The 18921-nt window shown below is 43.1% G+C and overlaps 1 protein-coding gene across 5 annotated transcripts in view; it reads right to left on the bottom strand.

The window, feature by feature from the left end:
- Positions 1 to 18921, bottom strand: part of Sec31 (secretory 31) — a 238353-nt gene that overhangs the window by 119628 nt on the left and 99804 nt on the right. For all 5 annotated transcript variants that reach the window (XM_050195734.3, XM_050195737.3, XM_050195738.3 and 2 more), the window contains 3 exons: positions 14443 to 14542; positions 12585 to 12766; positions 8733 to 8859 (listed from right to left, as the gene is read on the bottom strand). In XM_050195734.3, coding sequence (XP_050051691.1) covers positions 8733 to 8859; positions 12585 to 12766; positions 14443 to 14542 — 409 coding nt within the window. The remainder of the gene's footprint in view (positions 1 to 8732; positions 8860 to 12584; positions 12767 to 14442; positions 14543 to 18921) is intronic.

The raw sequence follows: 18921 nt of genomic DNA, 5'->3' as shown, positions 1-18921 counted from the left end.
CTAGGTAAGTCGAACCTCGATATAACGAAGTTGCACTTGCAGCGAAAAATTTCATTAAATTGCAAATTTAGTTAATTCGAGGTTTTAACGTTTCAGCATTAAAAACAACTGCATAAATTCAGAGACCCTTCCAGGTAGATAATATCTTCTCAGCATTGATAAACTACTCCCAAGAAGGTCAGGCCATAATAGCGCGGTTATAAGCGCCGGCATGTGCGGTGCAGATCACACCGAGAGCAATGCATCAATGTGGCTCCCGACGTCCAAGATTTGCGTGTATTACATCGGTGGCGCCTTAAATTTTGAACACTACAGCTTACCGTATTTAGCACCTGCAGCCAGCGCCCACAAATTGAAAACAAAAGTGTAAGAAGATATGAATATTGGTCCTGAGCCCCCCCAAAAAAAAAGTCACTCTTTCCAGGAAGGTGGAGCATTGATGGCGATAGCACAGAGACTACACGAAGTAAGGTTTGTGTAACTCACGCTCAGGCAAACATTAACAGATACTCTTAAGTCACCACACGAGCGAGCGCTTCGTACCGTGTCTCACAAACTTGAGATTACAAAACCGCCAACACTAGACGAGCGGGAATAACGAAATGCGCGTGAAGGTACCATCCATTTCAGCTTGCCACAGTGAGATTAACTCCAAGATCGATACAGCGCATGGCCTGCCTATGGACGTGCGTGCAGAGGAGAAGGCAGATAGGTGCATGTTCCTGCCCCCCTCCACCCCACCCCCAGGGCGCACTTGATCAAGTTACCACGTGTTCACTCCCTCCCCATCCTCCTTGTGCAGGAGGAATCGTCAGGTCTCATGTTTCTCCTAGCTGTTTAGCAACGCGACAAGTGGCGTAGGGGTGATTGCTGCCTATCACGTCCCGATGTGCGTGCTTTGACAGCAGTTTTACCACTGAAACTTTTCATGCAGAAGGACGCTTGAAATGGTAACTTCTGCCTCGGCAGACATTGTTTTTTGGTAGATTTACTAGCCATACAGGCTACCAGTAAATTATTGAAATAGCCGAAAATTTCATTAAATCGGAACTGTCATGAAGTTACTTCGTTAAACTGCAGAAAATAAATGCATGGTTTTCAATGTAACTAAGATCGGGAAATTATAATACAGTCGCCGACTGATTTTTCGGACTCCAAAAATTCGGACATGCTCGATTATTTGGTCTGCTTCGCGGTACCGCCATTCTCCCCATAGACCACAACGTATAACGACTGCAGAAAGTTCGGACACCTTGCAACCTCTCGTCTCATTTTTCGGACACTCCTTGAGCCAACTCGATCGAGACCACTATGCACTGACTCTGACCGGTGCATGGTTTGACTTATTGAATGCCATTTTTGTTTTGAACCGAGCCTCCTTGCTGCCCCACGAAGTGGCGCTACTGCAAATCCCCGCTCATCATCATCGTTTCTGCCTGGTTCGTAGCTACAGCAGTTCCGGTCTCAGCTTAGTAGGCCATGTCAAGACAATCCAGCAGCTGATTTGTTTGTTTCTTCGTGCACGACGCTCCGAGTAGGTCACGTTTTTCGTTTGTGCGACTGGTGTCGGCATGACGGCGTGGTGGTGTTTGCTTTGTGTGCTGTGTCGAGGTTGCAGTGATGCAACGCAGCATACAGAAACATCGCGTCAAGTGTCTAATGGCGCCGACAGTGCCCGCACAGACTGCCGGCAAGCGGGTGCCGGGAAGCCTAGGATTTGTCGCCTTCCGATGTGCTCCCTACTGATGCCGAAAATGTTCTGCCGAAACCTGCGCAGTGGTTACATTGCGATTCCGGACACCGTCTAATTTGACAGTTTCACAGGTGCTGATACTGCTGTACTGACATTGCAGAACTCGACGTCGGCAAGATCATTCGTCAGGTTTCTGCTGCACCGCCGGACGATGACTCCGAGTCGGAAGATGACGCACCATGTGCTACGCTGCCGTAGCATGAGGAGCGTGTACAAGCAGTGACTGTGCTTTCAGCCGCCTATAGTGACCGTACAACCCTCTCCGAGATTCAGGCTTATCTGACTGCGCGTAAATGGAACAGCGTGCAACAGCGCATTCACGATTTCTTCAAGCCTACAGCCGAGCCCGAATCAGTGCGTGGAAATAAAGTATTTCTTTTTTTTCTCTTAACCTGCTTTTTCGGACACCTGTAGTTTGTTACATCGCGAACTTCATTAAATCGAGGTTTGTTATATAGAGATTTGACTAATTCCTTATTGGCAAAGATAAACTATTTAGTATTCTAAAGAAGCCAAAGATTAAACTGAGCAAAGTTCAAAGGCATTTATGGATCTACACCTGCCCAAATATAAAAAAAAAAAAACTTTGAAATCTGATGTCACACTGCCGTGCAAGTAGTGGGGCTGTGGCACAAAATTCAAAAATGGAACACTGAACTTTCTGTTCTCTGCTAATAATCAATCTACCATTGCAAAATTCAGGCAAATAGAGTTTTTAAAGAATACTTAACTAAATTGACTCTTCTCTTTAGTGTCCCTTTAATACAACACCGTAACTGGACATGCCTGCTTGCAGTGTACGAGTACTTGCTGCATTATGCATAAGTTTGCCAGCTGTCAACATGTGTTCTTGCCGCGAGGGATGTAGTAAAGAGGAACATGCTAATCCACAGCATGGGACATATTTGCAGCTTATGGACTGTTTCTTGCACATAACATGCTCCACACATTGGATGCACACACACACAGTGGCATAATTCACACAAAGCGGCATCTGAAGAATGCAAGACCACTGAAGCTGTAGCACTTCAGCATTCAACAAAGAGGGGATCCTGATGGCGACATAGAATCATCAACACACACACATACACATAAAAATATTTTCTGTGCTCAGATGTCTTAAATAGTCATTGCTTACAGTCCAGTTGAAAGAATTATTCCATTACATGTTGCAACACTAGTACACTTAATAACATCTGGGCAGCTTGGTTATGCATTTCCAAAGGAAGTCTCGTGGCATGAACAGCTGGAGCATTACAGGGAAGGTCTAGAGCAAGTAATAAACAAATTGTGTGCCCACAGTCGACCATCAACAGCAATCAATATGCAATCAAACCTAATCCGAGTCTTATTTTTCATCATACATCCTCCTTGAGCGAGCTCTGTGCCATGCTGCTTCAAGGAGTACCAAACTACAGCACAAATGGCAAAGAAGACCGTACACCAAAGAGTCCGTAGCTATAAACCCTCCATTGACTTCGCTAGTGACAACGGTGGCATGATTCAGGGTTTTGGTTTCAGTTTTACTAGAGAGGCAGCATCAATGGATCAAGACTTCTGATCTAACGCGTCCCTTAGCAAAGGTTCGGCACACATTTCCACTAAAATGCTCTTTTCGAATAAGATGGCGCAAAGGCCCGCTCTTGGAGCAATTTGCCACAATTGGCACGGCTGTTCCATCACTAATCGGATATACAGATTGTCCTAGGCATGGAGAGTTTCACTGAGATGAACAAGTTTTGAAAATTTCTACTTGAGATTTGAAAGCATATTAATAAGCAGCAATATGATTATCCGAAATAGATACTGCAACTCTTGAGTAGGGATGGAATTTCTTTTTTACATAAATTTTGGTTCGAATTTCTTGACTGCAGCAAATACACAAGTAAAAAAGTGTATTTAAAATTAGATTGCAGATCTAACGTCCCGAAATTCCATAGTGGGTTATGAAGGGCACCGTAGTGGAGGGCTATGGATTAATTCTGACCACATGGGGTTCTTTAACCTGTACTAAAAGCAGAGTACACAAGCATTTCTGCATTCTGTCCCCATTGGAGGCTATTGTGGCAGGTATTGAACGTGCGCCCTTGTGCTCAGCAACACAAAGCCATAGCCAAAGGGCTTCCTTGAGACGTATGAATAAAAAGTAAATAAATTTGTATCAGCTTTGAAAAACAGGCATGCCTGCAGCCATGTGCAAGGATTTTGGGAAGCCTTTATTTTAGCTTCGCATGCCATCACATTCATCACGTTGTAGCTGGAGCGGCTGAAACTTGGATTACAGCAAGCATGCTTTTACAAAATCAAGCCGTTGTCGGATGCAGGCTAAGATATCATGCTGCGCTTAGGGTTGCACGATGGAAAAGCTACAGGCAATTTCATGCAAGACATAAACGGAATGCTTCAGTCGATAGCACCAAGTACGTTTCAGCTGGTGCAAAAGTTATGAGAAAGCTCACTGCACAAACATGCACAGTACATATAAAGCAGAGAGCCTGTGGGCAATGCCATAAATGGTGCACATATGTTGCACGAACACATATGCACAGCCCAACAGTTGCAGAATGCTAAGATATGAATTTTGCTGGTGTTTAGTCAACAGGCTTCTTTCTAACAGTCCAAGTGTGGAAAAAATCACATCAACTGGCACACCTTTATGTGTGCCAATGCTGCACTTTTCAAAGCTGACCTCACACACAAGGTTGCGTGGGAAAAAAAAAAAAACGCACTAACATTTGCCCACAAGATGTGAACAGAATGTTGTGGTCAATAATACCCACACACTTTTCGGCCAGCACAGCAGCAACGATGCAAGCACAAAGCGCAGGAAACCTATGGGCACAGTGCAATGAAACAAGCTGTCTATAAAAGAAGATGCAGGCACAAAGCGTGACTGTATAAGCCGCAGTCCTGAAGCACCGAAAAACAAATTTCGTGATGATGACAACAGTTCAGTCGAGAAGCTTCCCACCAAAAGAATATCAATTGTGGACACAACTAAAGAGGAGACCAACACAGTTCTATGTACCACGTCGATACCTTACACAGACTGTGCTGCTAATTGTGGCTGAGAAGGCGCATGTTTTTGAAAAGAAGGATGTGGTCCATACAGTTGCCGGCCGATTATCCAAACCTAGTGGGGACCAAAAAAATAGTCCGAAAAATTGAACAATCCGAAAAACTCGTTCAGCCAAAACATAAAGTTTATGAGGTTTAGAACAGCTTAACAGAATCTCTAATAATGCCCTGCCTCATACTATGCTTGGAAGCGATCAGATTTGCTTGGATTTGTGGAAGAGTACCGCCGTCTCCGTATACAGTCTGACAAGAGCATCACCCCGGGGTGTTGGCGATGTGCCATCTCCGTTGCCGAAGATTGCCATGGGGATTGAAGAAACGAGCCCCATTTCTTCGCACCACTTAGATCTCACGAAGGCACATGAGGTGGTGCTGATCACACAAATGCAAAGCTGCACATACACATAAAGATGCGACGTCGTCTCCAAAACACTCTGCTCTGTGAACACACCATGTGCAAATAGCAACCAATACTATAAATAAATTAATAAAAATGGATCTGCATGACGATAGTGCTGACCAAAATATAGACATTATGACAATAGTGCTGACTGAAAAAAAAGAAATAAACAACAAAAAGCGCCGTCCCTCAGTGTTTTGTCGGCCAAGGAAGTTCGGGCATGGCCTCAGAGACTGGAAGATGTCACTTGCCATAGCGTGTCACATTACTATAACCAGAGGGAAATCTGGCACTGCGATCATACAACTATGATGGGAATGATAGGAAGTACAGGCTATGGATTGGTATTCTGTTGTCTGGCGAACTAGTCTACAGGTATTTTTTGGCAGTTTTGGTTTCGCTACAAGCGCAACAGCTAAATCCCGCAGTGGGACAGTGCGACACAAAGCTCTCTGCCTTTTTTCTGTAGCTCGAAGTGGCGATAGTGCGCTGGGCCAGCGGCTGGGCCGATGTTTGTGTCATGGTGTGGTGACGAAGCCCTGATGAGAAAGCGACGGCATCGTAAACGTTGAAAGAACGTGTTTTGACTGTTTTGACCTTGGTTTGTTAAAGGGACCCTGAAACGCTTTTGACGATTTTCTACAAACGTACTGAGTCGTTAGAGTAGGTCCTTCCGATCATTAATTGACACATCTAGGTGCCCCACGTAAAGTGTGTAATTTATCATAAGGTTTTAAAAATGCACATCGCTGCCGATCGCAGCGCACTGCTCGGCGGAATTTTAAGCCGCCCCTACCCATATGACCGAAATCACCCATACGACGTCATTGGGGTGAGCTATCCGATTGGCTGACCAGGGCGCGTGATCGATAATTTTTCCAACTTTATGGTAAACAAATGATCTTCGTAATAGTTGGAATGTTAGTTAATTTGTTTTTTATGAAAAGAAAGTAACATAAAATGAATGCACAAGAACAATATTTCAGTACACTTAAGCACTTCCGGCACACAGCAAGTGTCGTCTGCTTGTGTTACAACGTACTCCATTTTGACGAGAGCTCCGCGGTCAGAGTCGGTCTTAGTCTTTTCGCGAGCACTATGATTCGACTTTGTTGCCTTGTGGACTGCAAACGTAGCGACTGGCAATATGTCAAGCTGCGACATCGTGTCCCTCTGCGAGGCAGCGTACGAGCGAACTGGCTGCTGCGTATCGGACTGCCGCTATCCGATCGGCGCCAGGATTTGCGCGTTTGTGGCCGTCACTTTACACCGGAAGATTACTAACGCAAAATTAGGGCAAACGCAAGCGCAAGGGGACAGAGTCTGGCCGCTTGACTGTGCCGTAACGGGATGAGCCATGAGATGAGAAGGGCAAATGTGAATGGTCTGCACGGTGCAGCCACCTCGTGGCACAGGGCTCAACCATACACAGTAGCAGCAACGAAATGTATTTTTCTTTGCTGCTGGTGTGTATTTTTCGCAGGAGTGTAATCATCAACACGTTGTTTTTTATAAATATTTAAAATGTTCTACACTTCGTTAGAGCAATATTAGCGCTTTGTTTGGCTGGTTAACCGCCGCGCCAACAAGTGTATGGACTGTGCAGACCGATCAGGCCGCTCACGTACATCTACGCTAAAGTTCCTTCATCAGCTTGAGTTTATGCCTCCAGTCATTTGCTGAAATGACCAGCTTGCCTGTGGTTACCAGAATACAAGACACGTTCGGCGCTACGACAGAATGCTTGCAACGCACGCTGCTTTGATAGCTCTCGGTCGACGGCCAAGCGGCTAGCGGCGAGGTCTCGCACGGGCGGGGGCGAGCTCCAAAACAACCGGAAGTGGACGATGTGACGTCGCATCGTGACGCAAGCCAGTGAAGGCGGAGCTTAGCACCGCTCGCTCGGCGAACGAGTTGAGGAGGAAAAGCATGGCTAGGGAGGAGGGTAACTTCTAATCGCTTGTAGCTCCATTATTACGTAACGCTACACTTAAATTGTGGTGCGAATGTTCTACTTAAGCTGTACCCTACGCGTCTACAAAATTTGTCCGAACCGTTTCAGGGGCCCTTTAAGTGTGTTACGTTGGCGCTGCAGCGTTACGTGCTTTATCAAACTTCAGAAGAGCAAAATGAAGGCACTACTAACACAAGACATAGACAGTTGTACTTCTAGTGGCTTGACAATCAAATTTGAGGGCTTCATTACGCATTGCTCGTTTATGTGCTCATTGAAATGTGTGTTTCAGGACATTTGAGAACACAAACTTACTTGTGGTAGGAAAGGTTGTTCCTTCCTGGCTGCAGTCTACTGTCGCAAAATGGGTGTAAGTGCAAAGCCACGCCATAACAGCTGCTGGCGCACGCTTCAGAAGAAGCGGTACGTCAATATGAAATGTAATGAAGCATACTCGTAGGAGGCCACAAGCGTCCTAGCTAGCACTGCAGCAGATGTGCTTAAAAGGATGTGAAGACGTTCAGCAAATGCGACAGCTGACACAGCCTTTCGAAAGAGCGAGAGAGCTTGCAAGTGCCTGTCGTTTGCAAGAAAAATCTCGCATTTGCAAAAGGCACAACACTTTCTCACACTACAAAATTTTTATTTCCATAAATACTTGAGTATTTTTATATAAGTACATGCACGGTTGTTATTGCTGTTGTAAAAATAAATAAATAAATTATTATTCACTGGCACTATATCAGAAACAGAAATGTAGAATAATGCATACCCTGGTGTGCCCCAGTGGTAAACCGTGCTTCAATCTCAAAGCCATACAAACTTCATGGAATGTATTGTGCATTATATAAGATACTGCAGAAATAAAATTATATTTTAGACGAAAGTATCTGAGTATAGCTTCGTTTACTGCGCCGCAAGCAAACGCCACTAGTCTAAAGATTGAAGTCAATCCAAAGCCTGTACTTCCCATCATTCCCATGTAGGTCGAGGCAATGCTCAGGAGAACACCTGTAGACACTAGTGCCACATTTCCCTCCAGGGTACTTAATTAGAAACTATGTCACATGCTCTCTATTGAAAGCATGCACATCCTGATCTTGGAGGCTATAGAGTGGGCCACTGGAAGCTAAGCCTGGGAAAGCCAGCAGAAGATCCAACATGGCGGCCCACAAGATCAGGTAGCATGGCTCAGAACTAGCAATTTAGTCCAGAAAATCGAACTTTGGAGCCTAAATTCGTCAAACAAAAAATTGGTCACAAAATGCATTAGCTCTACGTGAACCCTGACGGCGCATTTATAAAGCCTGGAATATCCACCAAGTCCGAATTTTCGGAGTCTGAAAAATCAGTCGGCGACTGTACACAATTTTTTAGTTTTTTTCTTTTTCTTTTTTCTGAAATACCCAGGCCCAAAGTTGGGGATGCAGCCCTTATGCAAAAATACATGGTAGAAGTGTGTTAGCCAGTACTCATTTTGTTGTTTTTGTGTGCTGCACATTTGTCACCATTTTTCTCAAAATGTAGAAGCCGGGAGTACAGCTCACCACAAAGTACTGCAAAGTCCTCAGGCTTGGCATAGGTAAGTACAGCTGCCAGGGCCTCCTTCCAGCAGTCGATTTCACAGTTTTCCACGACATTCACCCAGTTGGAGTGCACAACCGCTGAAATGAGCTGTCGAACAAACAATGGAACTATTATTCACGCCAACAAACATCCCCTCTAATACCCCTGTCAAGCGGGCCAGTTAAGAGCACTTACGGGGATGGGGAGTGCACTTCGGAACCTTAAGTGACACTTTAGGCTATGCGGTGCTAAACAGTAGAACAGAGCGCACTCACGCTAAAAAAAAATGGTGACAGACTAAAATCATGTTTTTTGAAAATGTAGATTCAAATTTAAAAATCTTCTAAAAAGTGACTGCTTTAGTTCTATTATAAATAAAAAGCCATCTTAATCTATATTTACTCAACAAAAACCGAAAATATTTTTATCATAAGAGCGTTGCAAGTCAAGGCCGGCCAAGACGAATGCCTAGCCAATCCAGAACAAGATGGTGGTGTGCCACGAGGCGGCATTTGATCCTACTAGAACAGAATATCAGCGAGTTCTGTTCTGATTATTTTGTTAAAAGCTGTTCAACAGCTAGAATGAACTTCTGTGTCCTTTTTCTATGCATTACATTTTGTATTGTTGAAACCGCTGGCGACGAGGCTACACACTCGACCAGCAAAGTGCATTCCATCAACACATTCCGACCGGAGTGCATGCTGCGAGTACATTCCACTTGCGACGTTTAGATTTGGGAAAGTGCACTTAAAACCGAGTGCACATTCCGTAAGTGGCCTTAACTTCAAGACCCATTGCTCATACATTTTTCAACAGTACATATTTGAATCAGCTAACTATAGTGCTTTCAAGCAAAATAACATAGATGTTATCGAAAGGTCACTGCAACCAAAAATATGTCAGTAAAAGCTCTAAATAGGATGTCTGAATGTGTTATAATTTTTTTGAAGTTTTGGCACACAGTGGTGCTCTAGGATATCTGCACCTAAGAAGAGGTTCAACTGTATACTATATGCACTGAGTAGGGCTCAGTGAGAAGATTACGTGATCATGGGACAGCTGGCTGGTGCAAAGCATAGCAAAGACCAGAGCCCTTGTCTATGCCGCCAACCACTGATTCACACACAACAGCTTACATCATTGCCACTACTGTTTAATTTCATTTTCTGTTTTTCTTTCCTTATCATGCATTGTGCCAAGTAGCTGGTCTCACTCCTATGACAAAGGGAGCACAAAATGGAAAATGAAATGGATTGTTAGAAAATATGGCTTCTGGACAGCTGTGAACTGATTCCTTTGGATGCAGATATTTTTGCACCAGTTTAATTATATAGTATTCAGTTATATTCATACACAATAATGTACCCCTTAGAGTGCATGTACATGCACATCCAATATAAAAGGGAGCACTTCATCTGTATTGAAAGCGTGATTCTCGAAAGTGCAAGCCAGAACCTTATTCACAGCTATTTGCTATATGTTGTTCACCTGTTGGAGAATTGCACTCATGCAACTTTTTCTCATCACGAGCATACACAAGGGAACTTACTGGCTTCAAATGCAAATTCAGTGTTCCCTTTCATATTGGTGCACCGTGTACAACAGGAATGGAAAATCTGAATGCTCTGTGGCCTTTTCTGTTAAACGTTTGGACTTCTTAAACCGACAAAACAGCAACAATATTGAGTTGACTGCCCTTCGGAGTTTCTACTCGTAACACTGTTTCCATCCTGTCTACTATTGAAGCAGTATTTCTGGGCATAACCAATGCTTCCTACCACTATGCCTGTATCAAAACAACCCTTCCAGCAACTAAACAATCCTTGCATTATATATTATTATTTAATTTGATCAAACAACATAGCTTTATGTTTAGGGGGCAAAAAGAAAACCTTAGTCAATCTTCATTGCCTCTGTCATCATAAGCTCAATTATATGCATCAAATAGATGATAGAAGAAAGCCAGATCACCAAGACTGAAAAAGCAGGTAGTCACAGTTTAAAGTTCCACAACAACTTAACATTCGCTAAGACACTAGGTAGATTTGAAATAGCATCCCACAAGCAACTTTGCATACCAAAAAACACAAACTTTTATGTATGCCTTTTGCATTATTTTGAAGTAGTAAAGGCAAGGCGCAGAAGACCAGGACTCAAGAAGAACACAAACGACAGGACCGGCGCCTTCTGTCGCCTTCTGTCGTTTGGCGCTGGTCCTGTCGTTTGTGTTCTTCTTCTTGAGTCCTGGTCTTCTGCGCCTTGCCTTTACTACTTCAAGCATGAACCAACTAGCCCAAGCAAGACTTTTACTTGAGCATTATTTTGTATGCCCTTTGCGTTATTTTGTATGACATGGCCGTGCGTACACGTCAGGAACCACGGGCACCGGGTTACGAGTTTGGCCGCTTTAGCCCTACCCTTCCCCTTATTCTTCAAGATCGTGCTGAGAGTGCTCCTCGGAATCTTGCACACTACGGGGACGTCTGACTTCTCACCGCGTTCGACTCGATTTATGATTTCAAGCTTCATGACGAAAGATGAATTCTGCCACTTCATCACGGCAACACTGCGGGAGAAGGCCCACAAGGCGCACACATAATGAACCAGAAAAGCAGCGAGACAACTCGCACTTTTTCCATCTTGCACGATGAGGGCACAAGAGCCTCTGATTGGCTGTTTGAGCAAGCGCTGTGGGCGGGCCAGGATATATATATATATATATATATATATATATATATATATATATATATATATATATATATATACATATATATATATATATATATATATATATATTTTTTTTTTTTGCAGAGGGGTGGCGACGGCTTGTTCGAGACAGCGCGGTCACGGTAGGGAGAGCGGTTGGATGGAGCCACGCCGCCGGGTTTTCCCGCCACCACGAGGGAAAGCCAACTTCTGGGGGCACTTTTCCGCTGCTTGACGTTCGATATATCAGGAATCTCTGTTTGTTCGATGTAAGCGTAATGTTTGCTATATATACTCATTGTAACTATACTGTGTCCAGAAATTGTTCGATATATAGAATAATTCAACGTAAACGGGTTCGATATAGTCGGGTTTGACTGTATTCAACCACGCAAATCTCAGAAATACAAATCAGCAAGCCAGAAAGGGTGCTGCATCAGATTGGTAATTAACAAAACAAAAATTAAACAAAAAAATTTGCCACAGTCAAGAACCACAGCTAATTGCCTCATGGCAGGGAACAGACAAAGGGAGCTAAGCACCTCTCCACACTCAGCTGTGTTATTTGCCTCATGGCAGGGAACAGACAAAGGGAGCTAAGCACCTCTCCACACTCAGCTGTGTTAAAGACACTGCATCGGTGTTTAAGGTCAACACTGCACAAAACACCTGAAATGATCAGCGCCTCACAGTAACATGAGCTGCATGTCCAGAAGACAGTAATTGGCCTCACATACACAAAAAAAAACACAGAGCAAGCTTCAAAGGGTTGTTCACTGTCATCTGTTCATTAGACTACACAGTTCTGCAGAAAAGCTACATTCTTTCCCATCTGGGCATAAACAAGACTTACATGTAGGCATTTTTGAACACTTACAATGACATTGAAAAATTATGTAATTCACCAGTGCTTGTATACACATTCCCTTTAAGAGGCATTTGTCACTTCATTCTTGGCCTATCACGGACTATGTACAGTTTACATTATACATAATGGGTTTTTCTTTTATGTGGTCAAAAGTTTTTATAGGCATCACATTCATGGTCCCATTGTATTCATGCATATATATGATGCCCTGACCAGAAGCACTTAAATCATTATTAATGAAAGAAACAAGGCATGCCTTTGCTGAATCTGAAGTAGCCTGCTTGAAGTAGCGACACTGTGTTCTCTGCAGAAGTGCCACGCCACCGGCCTGTGCCAAAATAAGGGCATCAGCCCAGCGGCCATCTTGCAGGCACAAGTTCACAGCCGCCTCCACATTGCCTGTTAGTAGCGCCTTGTTCAGCAGGCTGTCTGCATCCCCTAAAAACACACGAGAACATGCCATAACATTCGTGATGGTTGGCTGGTCAAAGCCCATTTCACATGCTGTACTCTTGCAATGAAAACTGATGTGACAAGCAGCTCACGCCACGATTGTGAAAGGTTTGTTCCACATGCCCCGATTGTAAATGGTTGCCACAGCAGTGGCTGCCACTCTTCTCAGTAACAAGCACACATTTCTGCTGATAGATCAATGCAGATGTTACACCCAACTACTTTAACCCCTTTCGTGCCTTGGACAAGCTGGGTTCCTCCCCGCGTTTCTGGCAAAGATGGCTAAGGACGAGTTCAGCTCATCAACAGTATTTTGCATTTTCTAGTAATGACATGGACGAGGCAAGTTTCATCTCAGTGCTCAGTCATGCTTTTGGTAGATGGTAGCACACAATCCACGAAACAGCACAAGCAGAAGCGAATTTATTCTTTTCGAGGAAGTAAAACATGTCGGCAACTGCAGTCGTCAAATATAATTTGACCACTTTTGGCCAGAATTCAGAATAGCGTGGCACAGAAGGATTAATTAAACTCCGAGGGGTCAGAGGGAGCATCAAGGTGCAAAACTGCCATCAAGTCTAAATACTGCCACGGCTGCCACAGAGGGCCGACTACTATGGTTGAAATATAGACAATTAGCAGCATGTGAAATTGGCTTAAAGCAGGACAAGCGATTAAAGATGAAGTGCTCACCAATCAATGAATGCTTGCAAACATTTCAAACATCCCCGCCAGTCAAACAGTGTGTCTGGGGCATAACCTGGTTGTCATATACCATTCTGATGGCTAGAGTATTACCTCTGGCTATTCTCAGAGGACAGCCTCCAATCAATCAATCAATCAATCAATCAATCAATCAATCAATCAATCAACAAATAACTAAATAAATAAATACATTAACAAACAAACAAATAAGCAAATAAATAAATAAACCTAGACCAAACAGTTTTATATAACCAGGTAAGGCCTACATGTACAATATATTTTTGTGAACATTGATCCATTACTTACACAAAAACAGTGTCACACTATGACGTTAGTATACAACCCTCTGTTGAGCATCTTTTTGTCATTACTATTAAACCAGAATTATAATGATAGGGAAAATACTCAGTGTGTAGATTCCCCCCTCCGGATTGCCTGATTAGTGTTTATCAAAAGTAAGTAAGTAAATAAATAAATAAATAAATAAATAAGAAGTTTCATAAAACCATAGGCAAAGAGTTGAAGACAGCAGTTGTAGTTCAGTGTATTTAGGTACACACTGCCCCAATATGAAAGGAAACACTTAATGTGCACTCAAAAGGCGATTCCTAGAAACGTGCAAGTTAGAACCTAACTCGCTGCTGAGATTACCGTAATTACCAACATTACCTAACTCACATGGAAGAAGACAAACATCATCCAAAGTTGAAGGTATGATGCACTTAATGCTATTAAATTTGTAATACTGTATGGGTACAAGATGCCCACTGTCCAAAATCCATGAAGGCTTGGCAGACAAATTTTTATTCGGCACCTCAGTAGGAAAAGCCCCTACACTGCCACTGAACTTATGATCTGTTTTGTCCTTTTCAATAGAGTGGCTTTCACACAGCAAGAAGGTCACCAAGTATTGGCCTGGCAAGACATCCACACCAGATTGAGTAACTAGCCTTCACCTGAGCTTGTAGAAATGGTGAAAGGTGTGAACTCCTTTTCCTTATGCTTTGCAGCAATGCAATCAAAGGCACTCGAGCTGTCCTCCACAAGATCACCATTCTAAAAAATAGAAGCAGGGCAAATTTTATCGGCACTGATTAAAAGAAAACAGCAAAGAAGCATTCACAAAACACACACAAATCACTTGAATATCTATGGCCCATAACTAGTCATTACAGGGCACTCTGGCAATGTTGAGATTGTACCAGACAGACATTTATCATTTTAAAAAATAAGACAGCTTTAAAACAGCGTTAGGTGAATAAATGTGTCTTGGCACGATAATTGGGGTTGCTTATCCCCAGTGAAGCCTGCTTAGGCTTGCAGCTTAGTTGCTGTCTTACATGACTTTTGAAGCACTACCAGAGCGCTCTGAAATTACCAAACAAGAATGTCATTACAATCATAATCATTACAATCATACATACTGAAAACAATTTCCAACACCTAAAGGCATAATGGCGTATTCATGTTAAGCATTGATGAATGCTATTTAATTTTAGCTACAAACAGGCAGGCTAGCCAGCTTTAGAAGTTCATATTTCAGAGAACCTACAATTACAGCATTGCCTAAAAAGATGTATTTAAATTATAAGTATTATTATAAATGCTATGCTCACAATGTAGCATTTTAACTGAAGAGCACATGTTTATGGTGCGCTATCACTGTCTTAGTTTTTCAAGTTGTTTCTGTTAATTCATATGCATACTTTATGAATTGATATGATGCAACATTTTGTTTAATTTTTCCTTATATCGTTCAAGGCACTGACTTAATACCGGGTTTTTAAACAAGAACTTTAGATAATGCTTAAAATTTTTTTTTTTTTTTTTAAGCAGAGGTATAGTTTCGTTGGAGCTGTGGTCTAGTAAGTTGCACTGAACATCATATGATGGGCAAGCCATAATTAATATGATGACTAAAATTGCTTAATGAATTCTTATCTATTAGGCTTAGGTCACTAACCACAATGGGAAAACTGAAATGAGCTGTCTGTGCCAAATCAACATTTAGATCTTGAAACCCGAGATTCGTCTTGCAGTTGTAGTGTGATGAATTGAAGCTCTGGGCAATCGAAATTGAAATTCGAAGGCCGAAGACAACACGCAACCATGCTTTCGAGCAGACGTCAACTGAGAGAAGTCAAGCAGCAGTAGGAAGCCAGCACACACAACCAGCATCTGCATCGCATAGCTCAAATGATTAGTCATCGATAGCATGGAGTGGCTTGGTGCTCTTTGGCCACATGTGGCCCTTGAACCAATCCTACTAATCAAATCAGTGTGGAGTGGCATAGCTTGGCTATGGTGCATGGACGGTGCAAGGCAGGTTAACAATTATTACGCAAGGTGGACTTTTTTTTGTAGGGCATTTTTTGTCATGGAATGTCAACCATGCATCCACTGAATGGGATTCCCCAGAGTGGCAGTGACCAAGCGCCATTGGCATCACCTGGTACCATGCCTATTTATACATGTGTCACGACGATTAAACGGGGATTGTACAAGGGGTTCTTCGACTGCTCACTTGTCATTCCTTCCATGTTGTTGGCCTACGGCCTGCGGTGTGATCCCTATTGTTGTGTGATCCACTGTCGCTCGGGCTGCCGTCAACGACATAACTAAATTTATGCAGAATGCTACTGTGAAACCATATTCAAAAATTTTTGCTATACTTACAGAACAACTTAAATTTTGAATGAAAGGTGCAAGTGCAATTGTAGTGGTCCGAATCACATATTTTATATGAAAATTACTGAAAAATAAGAAGCCTCCACAGCAGCATAGTTTGGGCCTTCCTAATATAATATACAGGGTGTCTACCAAGGTGACATTTTCAAATTCCCGAGTTCTCCAGGTTTTTTTCTGAGTGCCTTTGCAAAATTCCCTGAGTGACACAGAACTTTGATTTATGTCAAGACGGGCTGACACCATGTCGCCCGATGCTGTCACTCTCTAATAAGCCTCTTTAAAAAATAAAAGAACGACTTAATCCAGCTTGAATAGTGAAGAATAGTGTTTATTTTATTCAAAATAAAAAAACTGAACAGAGGGGTTAGTAAAATGCACAGCGATTAAACATATTAAAAAAAAAGGAAATCGAGTCGAACATTTTCAAATACGAATAAAAAGAGATGCATAAAGAAACAAATATTTTCGAAAATTACCTATTTCTATCAACTGATAGCAAGCTCACCGGTATGAGGCCGGAACATTGTCATTAGTGAGGTTCTCTCTCAGCAGCTGGAAAGTCAACCTCAACTGTCCTGACATACCCTCAGCCTGCGCACAAATGCCCCAGTGTTGGTTTTCACTGCTTTAAAGACCATTTTTGTTTGGATGAGAGTCACCTGTATCTCGGCATCAGCCAACACTTTACTTTTTGAGCTCTAGCTCCTTCAAAGAAAAGGCAGCACAGTTTCTTTCTCAATCGTTCCTCAATGCAACGGTCCTTTCTGTTTTCTTCCTCGTTCCGCCACGCATTCAACCCACGGGCTATTAGAAGCATCCTCTTGGTCAGTTGTACAGTCAACGACCGATTTTTCTTAATCCCTAGGGACCGCGAAAACGTCCGAAAAAATCAATGCATGTCTTTTACTGCCCTTAAGGGCTCAACTCGCCACAGGCACATCCGAAAAAGCTCTGAAGGCCTGCCAGTACACTTATTAGGCATATCGGTGCTCGTACTGTGACAGGAGACTGCGGGTGCACGCGTGTATGATTAGGGAATATGTACTATGTCCCGTGACAATTGCCCCTTCCCACGCTTGTTAAGCTTCACCGCAATACTTCATTTATGCTTCACCACGTAACATTGCTGTGCCGAGGCGAACCTGCCTTTCAGGAACCAACATTATGCAACGCGCCATGCTTTCTAAGCTTTGAAGCCAATCACGAGGATTACAGAGACGCACTCGGTGCCGTTGCTGACAGCGGTGAATTCTTTCAATGAAAAACACGCCACCGAAAGGCAGGAACCTTAACAGCGAATGTTGAAACAGCTAGGCCTCGCACTGCCGAGGTGGTGGATACAACTGCCAGCAGATTTGCATGCGAGAAAGCCGGTTAGAGGCGAGATAATCAAAACGGCAGTGTTGGCTTTGATTACTGCTGTTTCTGACCTGCGGTCGTGGCAAGATGTCCGGAATATCGGACGGCGAAGGGTTCTTGCGTACGAAATTTCAGATGTTCTCATACATTGATTCAATGGGGTGCAGGTGGTGCCGCATTATCGGGCACGTCCCAAAAATCGGGCGTCCACAAAATCGGTCGTTGACTGTACACTGGCAACTCCTCCAGCCGACGACATGGCGTCAAAGACAATTCGTTAAAATCCCTCTCTTTTATTCGAGCCATCATTAGGGCGACTTTCGTTCCCTTTCAATAAAATGACAGCCAATTTAACCTGATACAAACACAAATTCCCTGAGTTTTTCCTTAGTATTTCTAGACTATTCAGTATCCCTGAAAATTCTCAGTTTTACGTTTGGTAGACACCCTGTATATATTATATAAGGCCCAAAAAGTCTAAGCCATCATTCTCTTCAGAATGATGGCTTTTATGACTAACCATAGCCATTTGAACTTTTGTAGAGCCATAACTGTTTCGCAAATTATTTAATAAATAATAATGACAAAATTTGGCACCAAACTATATAAACCATTTTTACGGCAATCCCGTGGGCACCACCATGTTTGATCACATGGCAGCGCGTTCACTGTTTGCTTCAGACGTCTCCGTTACCTCCGTGTTTACAATGGACGTACACGATGCCAGTGTGGCTCAGCAAACCTCCATTTCGAGATGGGGATTTGGTGGACAACACGAAGCTTTGGCCACAGCTTCAGAGGACATGTAAGCGCTTTCAAAGCTCATTATGACTTGTCCGAACAGTGTGAAGAGCGTATACAGTGCTTTGTACTAAAAGCAGGGCTACAAATTTATTATAAGCTGTTCAAACTTTCCACTTATGAATTAAATCAGGTTGAGCGTGTTTCGTTCTTCGTTCTTTATTTGGCAAAGACTTCGAACCCACGGCTTGTCGTGTTCCTAACTCAGTATAACAATCCTCCGTGCCATCCCTATCTAATTGTTTATTTTCTGCCTAATCGCTTGCAGGTGTGCTCAATTGTAATACATTTGTTCTTGCCACACGGATGGGCTTGGAACACAAATGTTCTGTACTAATAAGTACCTTGTAGCGAAGACGTATTATTGCTAGTTGCTCGCTTACTTTCTGGACCACCAGGAAACGTTCAGCTTTGAACATTCATGTGTGTTCAGTGTAGTCGCCATCACCCATGTTTCGACGCATTGACTCAAGTGTGTTCCCGTTCTCTTATTCTTGATATGTTGCCGATATAGGCGGCGTATGTTTGCATGTAAGTTGAGGCAGATGTGTGTAGATGAAGTGCAAGAAACTTACTATGCCATGAAG

The sequence above is a fragment of the Dermacentor andersoni genome, chromosome 1 (assembly GCF_023375885.2).
Source record: "Dermacentor andersoni chromosome 1, qqDerAnde1_hic_scaffold, whole genome shotgun sequence".
Lineage (NCBI taxonomy): Eukaryota > Metazoa > Arthropoda > Arachnida > Ixodida > Ixodidae > Dermacentor > Dermacentor andersoni.
This window is presented reverse-complemented; position numbering and strand designations above follow the sequence as displayed.